Source organism: Nesoenas mayeri (genome assembly GCF_963082525.1).
Source record: "Nesoenas mayeri genome assembly, chromosome: Z".
NCBI lineage: Eukaryota > Metazoa > Chordata > Aves > Columbiformes > Columbidae > Nesoenas > Nesoenas mayeri.
In genome coordinates this window covers 49700072-49708056 of record NC_137542.1, presented here as the reverse complement: position 1 = coordinate 49708056, position 7985 = coordinate 49700072, and the positions used below count along the sequence as shown (strand labels likewise).

Sequence of the window (7985 nt, the reverse complement as noted above, 5' to 3'; positions counted from 1 at the left end):
CGTTGGCCCCGCGTCCGACACCGCCCCCCGCCGCCATATTAGGGTAGAGGGGGCGTGCCCCGCGGGGGCTCGCGGCCGTCCGTTGCCTTCCTGGAGCCGTTTATAGGGTACAGCCACTTCCGCTGTCTGCTTAGAAGCGGCGCGATCATGGCGGAGCGCGGTCAGCTCCCTTCCGCCGCCAAGCGCCTCTGCTGCAGACCCGGCTATGGCTCGGGGTGCAGGCCGGGCCAGCGGGCGGGCGGCGCCGGACCCGGCAGCGGGGCGCTCTGCGCTGGACCCTCCTCCGCAGCTGCCGCTGCCGCTCTGGGGCTGCTGCCACTCGGCAAGACTCAGAGCCCCGAGTCCCTGCTGGACATCGCGGCTCGGAAGGTGGCGGAGAAGTGGCCCTTCCAGCGGGTGGAGGAACGGTTCGAGCGGATTCCGGAGCCGGTGCAGCGCAGGATCGTCTACTGGTCCTTCCCCCGCAGCGAGAGGGAGATCTGCATGTACTCCTCCTTCAACACTGGCGCCGAGGACCCCACCGCCGCCCCCGGGGGGGCCGCCACAGCGCCCGGCGGGGCCGCGGACGCCGCCGCTGCCGCCGACGAGAACCGCCTGCCTTTCCGCAGGGGCATCGCTCTGCTCGACGGCGGCTGCGTCGATAACGTCCTACAAGTCGGTGAGTCACCGACCGGGGCCGCGCTCCGAAGCCGGGCCGCCGCCACCGGGGCAGGGCGCCGCAGGCCTCCCCCGCCGCGGGGCTCCCCCTGCGTGTCACACGCCTGCCATCCGGGGAGCCGCCTCCCGCCGGCCCTCCCTCCGCGACTCCGGCAGCCGGAGCCTCCCCCGGCAGCTCCTGTGGGGGTCCGGCAGCGCGGGCGGGGGAGCTGCCCCCTACGGCCCGGCCCGTACGAGCCCTTCGCTCCTTAGCTGTAATGCGGCCGGCAACTTCTTCCGCCGGTCTCCTCCCCTTCGCACCAGGGACACGGAGTAACTCCCTCGCTCCGTGACACGGCCGCGACCCCCGCCGCCGGGCGGGCCGCCCCCCCGCCTGTCTCTTTAACTCCCCCCCGCCTCCGCCGGCACCACGCCGTGCCCGCTCCCGGTAATTCAGTCCGTGTAATCCCGTTTGGCTCTTCCCCCTCCCAGCGCCCACCCCCGGTAATCCGGGTCATCGCCTTACCCTGAGCCACAATAGCGAGGAGATGCCGCCCCCCCATCCCGGGGGGACCGCCGGTGGAAATGAATCAGCAGAAGGGCGGCCGGCGGGGGAAGAAGCGGGGGCGGGCTGGGAGGGGGAGCGGGCGGGATGCGCCGCCGTCCAAAATAAAGACATAAAAGCGGTGCGAGACCCCGGCAGCGGGTGTGCGGGGCGCACGGGGGGAGGATGGGAGGATCTGTGAACAAAGGCATTTCTAGGGCAGCGACGGCGAGCCGGAGGGAGGGGGCGCGATCCGCCCCGCCTGGGGGGTATGGCGGGGGTTTGCTTTGGGATGAGCCGCTTCGTGATAGGGCGGGGGGGGGGGGGGAGCGGTGCGGTGCACTTCCTCCTCCTGGAACAATACCCCCCCCCTCCTCTTCCTCCCCCCCAGCCCCGCCGCCTGCCGCTGCTCTTCACCCGCTGCGGGCGCCCCTGGTTAACTCCTCCCTGCCTGCGTTTAAAGGGCTGCAGAGGTGGGTACCCCCCCACTTTTGAGGGGACTGTTTGCCCGGGAGAGGCTCCCCCGTGAATGGGGGGGAGATTCTCCCTGTCAGACAGCCCTCCTTGCCGGTGGGTGATGCTCTTTGTGCGACCCGGCCACTTTGTTCTCGTTTTCGTGTTTGTGTCTTTTATTTTTTTTTCCCCCCTGTTTTCTGTCGCTTCCCCTTCTCCTCCCCTGAAAAGGGGAAGCCAGACAAAAGAGGCTGCTGCTTGCCTTTTGTTAGCGGCGGCGGCTCGGGGTTGGGGGAGACGCCGGAATTCTCCCCACTCCCCCAAACCCTTCAAAAACACTGGGTCCTGCCTGCTGTGGGTTTGACTTGGGCAGCTTGCAAACGTGCCATCAGTTTTTTTTCCCTGAAGGGAAGCCGTGTCCCTGCTCCTAGGCTCAGTGCCCTGCCCTTCTGCCTAGGGGCAGTTCAATCTATTTTTTGTCCTTTTTTTTTTTTTTTTAAATTAACTTTCTAATAAGTTTCATTTTCTGGCTTTCTCTTTCCAAAGGTCTGAGGGAGATCTGGGATTCCTCAGGACTGGCAAAACCAGAAGTAGGGCTTTTTTAGTTTGGTTCGCAGCGTTAAGATTTTTTTTTATTTTTTTATTTTTTTTTCTTGCACTTGATTCTGCTTGCAAGCGATGAGGAATGACAGGAGTGCACATAGGGAGGGTTTCTTGGCTGATTACATTTAAGCCAGGAATTCACTGTGAAAATAAAGCCAAGGGGCGATAAATAAAAGATGCAATCTTCTCTAGGAGACAGACACCCAGCGTGGGCTTTACTTCACTTGCTTTCAGCAGTGGAATAGGCCTCAGTGAGTAGTTGTGAAAGAAAAAAAAGTAACTTTTTGTATGGCTTCAAAAGGGGGAGGATGGGCACTCAGTAATGTTGGCAAGGGTCAATGTGAAGAAAGAAAATATGCATAAATACAACTGAAGTGTTGACTGCTGCTTCTGGAGCTCTTAAATGCATTCCAAACAAATGCTATACGTACTGCTGAAAATACATTTTTGTTTGTGGCTTTTTTTTTTTTTTCTCCAACCTTATGTGAGCCTCCTTTGGAAGGCTGTGCAAAAATAGTAGTGGAAACTGGTGATATGAAACATGTCAGTTGTTCTGACAGAGGCTTTTGGCTTGTCTGGCAAGGGTGTTGTGGAGCACTTGGTTAAGCCAGGTCCTGCTGTAGGAAAGTTCTTGTGTAATTTGGGTAGGTAGCTGTGTCATTAGGGCTGGCTCTTGCTGTTTAGATATTCCTTGTGAAGCAGAAAGGTGCAACTGTTAAAGCCAATTCAACTGGAGTGAGTTATATTGGGTGGAGAATGAAATTGGTTCCATATAATATGACTGAATATGTAGCATTGAGGAAAACTTAATGTTGAGTGTATGTAAGTGCGTGTTTAGTGGCCATATAAATGTGGACTTATGTTCTTTGCTGTATGAGTAATGGAAACTCTGTAAATGTTTACTATTGTACTGTGGAAAAGTGCAGTTATTGGACAAAGTACATTTTATTACATATCAGTTCCAACAGCCTTACTTGTAACAGTAAGTATTACTATAAACAGGGAATGCAGAATTTGATTTCTGAGGGAGACACATATTTCAGTTCAGTGGTAGTTAAATGGAACCACTTGCTTCTGGATTTTGCCTTTTTTTTTTTTTTTTTTTTTCAGTCTGGCTGCGAATAAACACTCAGACAACTTTGTCATCGTAACTCATTTCAAACAGGAGAGTTTCAAAAACCTTGTGTCTGTGCTCTGCTAAAAATCCTCATGTCATCCTGCTTTGTAGAACCTCAGCTTCATCTCATGAGTGTAACGAAAAGAGAATTCTAAATAAAAGGAAGATGACACATTCGTGATATACACTAAAAATGTTCATAATAATCAAACAGTAAAGTTTCTGCTAGGCTATTTTGAAATGAAATTATATTGTCCCAGCATAATAATTAGCATCACTTAATTTTGAAAGATTTTTCACCAGAGAAGTTTGCTTCAGAATTCCATTTGCATCTAAATTATTGGTGTTTTTGTAGCTTTTTGATATGTTTCAGTTGAATGAGAAGGATTTTTTTTTCAGCCTATTAAAAAAAAAAAATACAGAATGTGGTCTCCTAAAGTAAACCTTTTTTAACTGTGTAAAACAGAGCTTTTCTACCATACATGCTTTTCATTTATTTCAAACCGACGATTTTTAGTAAAAATTACATTCTAAACATGAAAACACTTTCTGAGTAAATACAACAATCTGAAAGGAAAATTAGAAATTGACTGTGTTTCTTTTGGCCAAATTTGTGAAGATGCCAGGAGCCAGCAGACAGATTTAGATGGTGAAGTGACTGTTTGGTTTCTGAGGTTAGTCCTGAATTAGTGTACAGTACTGTATTTTCGTCACAGCTCTGGCTGTCGAGGTTAGAAAGAGGTGTGATCCCTCAATAGCACAGCTGACCTGAAGAGAGCCCTTAATGCAGCTATTCTAGGAGAATTAAAAAAACCTTTGCCTCTGCTGGTGTAGATCTTCTTGCTTGGGGAAAGATGGAGGCTGTCTTCGCTGTAGTATTACAAAGCTTGGCTTTCCTACTGTACCTTTATCCATGCTCTAAGTACTTGAAATGGTGGTGTGGTTTTTTTTGATATGTTATATAAGTACTCCTAGACTATTCTTGTCTGTCTGTAATTTGAGGTTGGTTTGTCTTTGTTGTGTAGACCCTGCTTTCTCATACAGGACTTCCTTTAAGGTGTTACAGTCCTTTCCTGGGCAGCATAAGGGTTTGTAATCACAGTAGTTGTGCCTCTTAGGTATGAATGGCAAGGGAGTGAGTTGGAGGGAAGAAACTCCTAGGGAAGGAAAATAATGTAAAGAATTAATTGACTGATCTAGAATTTAATATTAATATTGTGAGCTAGAAGACTGCCTTGTCTGTGGAAGAGGGCTCAGCTGAACAGCATCATCAGTGTGGAGTCACAGACTTGTTTTTCTGAAGCCTCTCTATGATATGTGATCAGAGGGATGTATCCAAAATACTTTTACAGGAAAACAAAGTCAGATTTCTCAAATGTGACATAATAGTTGGAGCTCCCTAGGTGTTTCTTTCATTGATTCTTAAATGAAGTTAAAGACTTTTTCTTTTTCCCCATTTTTTCTTCTAATGAGCAATATTTATCTTCTGACTCAGAGGTACTTTTATCATCTATTGTTACCGCTGATTATTCCTCCCCATTTATTTATTTATTTATAATATGAGCTAAAAGCTGGTGATTGCTTTCAAAACCAGGAAGAGCTTTTTTTTTTTTCACCAGGAAGAGCTATTTTTTTTTTTTTTTTCACCAGGAAGAAGAAACAGCTTTACAAGACTGTGTTGGTAATTGCTGAATGTAATTCTGGTGGAATATGTGTTGTACTCAGCAAATTTCAGATCATTTAGTAGACAGTTATTCTAGTTAATATATTGTTTTTCTCTTTCTAGCCATCTTTAGTTGAAATAATGTGAAATTAAATACAGTTTCTTCCAAGGTTTAGTTGTTTTAGTGCCAATAGTATAATGTGAGACACCTTTCTGTTGATAATATGACACCAAGTATTTTATTAGTAAAAGTGGCACAAACATTTTTGTGCTGCAAGTTGGAATTTGGAATGTGTCTTTTAGCAGATACGATGATCTTCACTGTTGCATGTGACATATAGCAAATTGTTGATGAAACCTGTAGGACACATGTATTTAGTAAGAAAATGTTTATTTAAAGCAAGTAATACTAAATTGTGTGACAAAATGAGGGCTGTCATTTTTGGAGATGCACACACAGTGTTTTCCATTAACATCTTGGTATCCTGTGACACCAAATTGTCCTGGTACATGCAGTGACCTTTTGCCAAGGGGAAAAGGTTGTGTTAAATTTTGTCTGTTTGAGGAGGATTAGTTTATCTGCTGACATACTGAAGCAGCAAGCGTGGTTTCTTCCACAGTCAGCCTGATGTTGGGTTTTGGTTAGGAATGTGTGACTAAAACAGGTTATGCAGAATTTGTTAATAAGATAATGTGGGTAAACAAACGATGTCTGACTTTTTGCTGGACTTTTTTTGACTTAGTTCCAAGATTGCTGAAAATATCTTCATTGATTCCAGGTTCAGTTTGCTTGAAGAAATAACTACCAATATTCCCAAGTTTCGCAACAGAAACAAGTAAACTTGTTTTTAAATATTTTTTCCCGGAAGGCGAAATGTGTGAATGTATTCCAATTGCCTTGTTAGACTTGGAATGCAATGCATTAATTAGGGAATGCAGAAGCTATTTTGATTGTGTGTGCATGGGTGCTCAGATGTACTATCCTTGACCTTGAATAATTTCATTGGAAACCCCTCCAGAAAAAAAAAAGAGAAAAGGAGGAAGAAAAACTTTCCTTCAGGACCACATCACTAAATGTAGAAAATTTTGTAAACTGGCTCATACCTTTTTTCACTCTTTCTAAAAACAACTAATCTGGATTTCAAGAGAAAGTAAACATTCTAGAGTGATTTCAAGATATGAAAATGGAAGTCTATACTATTGATGTAATTATGAGTAGTGGGATGAAGATAAATGTAATAGGACAATGTTAATACTGCCCTATGTTTTATTTTTTAGGAATAAAATGAATATACATCAGTTCTCATCACAGTTTTAAAAACAATGAATCTTCCTTTATAGAAGAGTTTTATATTGGGTTGACCTAACAATTTTTCACTGTCTGTTTTAGGTCAGTTTTCATATTTCATTTTTCCCTTAATTTCAAGGCTTTCCTCACTTCCAAGATAACATTTTTCATTTTCAAAGCTTGCTTTCTGTTTTAGAAAGTGATTCAATCTCTGTATCTGATCAGATGTTTTGGTATGTAGCAATTCTTGAATTTGAGCCAGTTGTCATGCCAGCAGATGATGCCTGTTTTCTCTCTCTCTGACTGTACTTTAACTTTCAGAGATTAACAATTAATCAAAAGCAAAACCTGTGTGTGAGGATAGACTGGAACTATTTAGGAGTCAGCACAGGACAAACGAGTTTCCTTAAAAATCAACTGGTAGTTGCTGCATTTTGCCTTATCATTTGCTTTTTTAAATGAACCTGCTAAAATTGAACCCTTGCATAAGACTCTGGTAAAGTTCTAATTAAAAAATATAACCTACTAGAGTGAAAAGAAGTATATTATCACATACAGCACTCTTTACTGGTGAAGGATAAAATATATTAGATGTCATGCTCTAAGATATTCCTGCATGGCTTCAATTTTAGTGTTACCTGCTATCTAGGTAATCTAGTTGTTGTGTCAAGACGAATTGTGTAGTTCTGTAGCCGTGTAGCAAAATATGAATACAAAGCTATGGTAGTATAGCAATGCAGCTGACATCCCTTAGCTTGCTTTCTTTGCAGCTGGTTTTCTTTGGGGATTAGATGGGAAAATTTACTGCGTCTTTAAAAACAAACAAACAAAACAACAAAAATATGACATTATTTTAACTGACAAAAACTATCCTAATTTATGAATATACTGTCTGTGACAGGAACTAATTTGAAATTTTAAAAAGCTTTCATGTGCAACAAGGGTACAGATTCAATATGAATTCTGATTGCCTGGAATGCAGTCAGCCTGACAGCATGTGAATACTTGAGTGCTGTCCAGCAACCTCACTTGTTCTGGGAGATCTGTCTCCTTGAACTTCCAGTTTCTCCTCTCAGTTTACTATCTAAGGCTACCTATGTAAAATGCTTCTCTCAGCTGGAGTTGTGTGCAGCTTTTGATACGGCTTCATAACATTCTGTGACCTGGATCACCACCGATGTCGGCTGGTACTGTATGCTGGTTTGCATCCTTCTAGCTACAAGCCAATTACCATGATTTATGTGATGCCCTTACGGTGCGTTGCCCTGCTGTCCTCTGACAAAGCAGCAATGTGCATCCAGTGTTTGTTGCCGCTGCCTTTGTATTGAAGGATAGGATATCTAGAAAACTTGTGATGTAAGTCACTGTCTTAAAATGTTATTTTCTGACATCATTTTGCAAATGTGCAAACAGACCAGAGGAGTGTAGCCTTCTAATAGTAACCACAGTATAGAGAATTCCCTTGTGGTTAAATCAGAACTGATAAAAGGCCTGCTGTAGGAGCTGAGCAGTTGCACAAAATACTTTTGTTCTGTTTTGACACAATTCAGTATAGGCTGAAGTGTCTCCTACTGTGTGCTTTTTACCAACACTTATTAAACCCTCCTGAAGAATGAAAAACAAATTGTGAAAGGGCACTCTTTAACAGTGTTTAAGTGTATTTTAAGGTAATTGTGATGTG

At 44.8% G+C, this 7985-nt stretch overlaps 1 protein-coding gene across 1 annotated transcript in view; it reads left to right on the top strand.

The window, feature by feature from the left end:
• Positions 1-132: 132 nt before the first annotated feature.
• The window catches only part of ZSWIM6 (zinc finger SWIM-type containing 6), a gene marked incomplete at its 3' end in the record, with an annotated part of 112529 nt that continues 104676 nt past the window's right edge, over positions 133-7985 (top strand). Inside the window, exon 1 of the mRNA XM_080362239.1 lies at positions 133-658. Within this exon, the coding sequence (XP_080218365.1) occupies positions 148-658 (511 nt within the window). The 5' untranslated portion in view covers positions 133-147. The remainder of the gene's footprint in view (positions 659-7985) is intronic.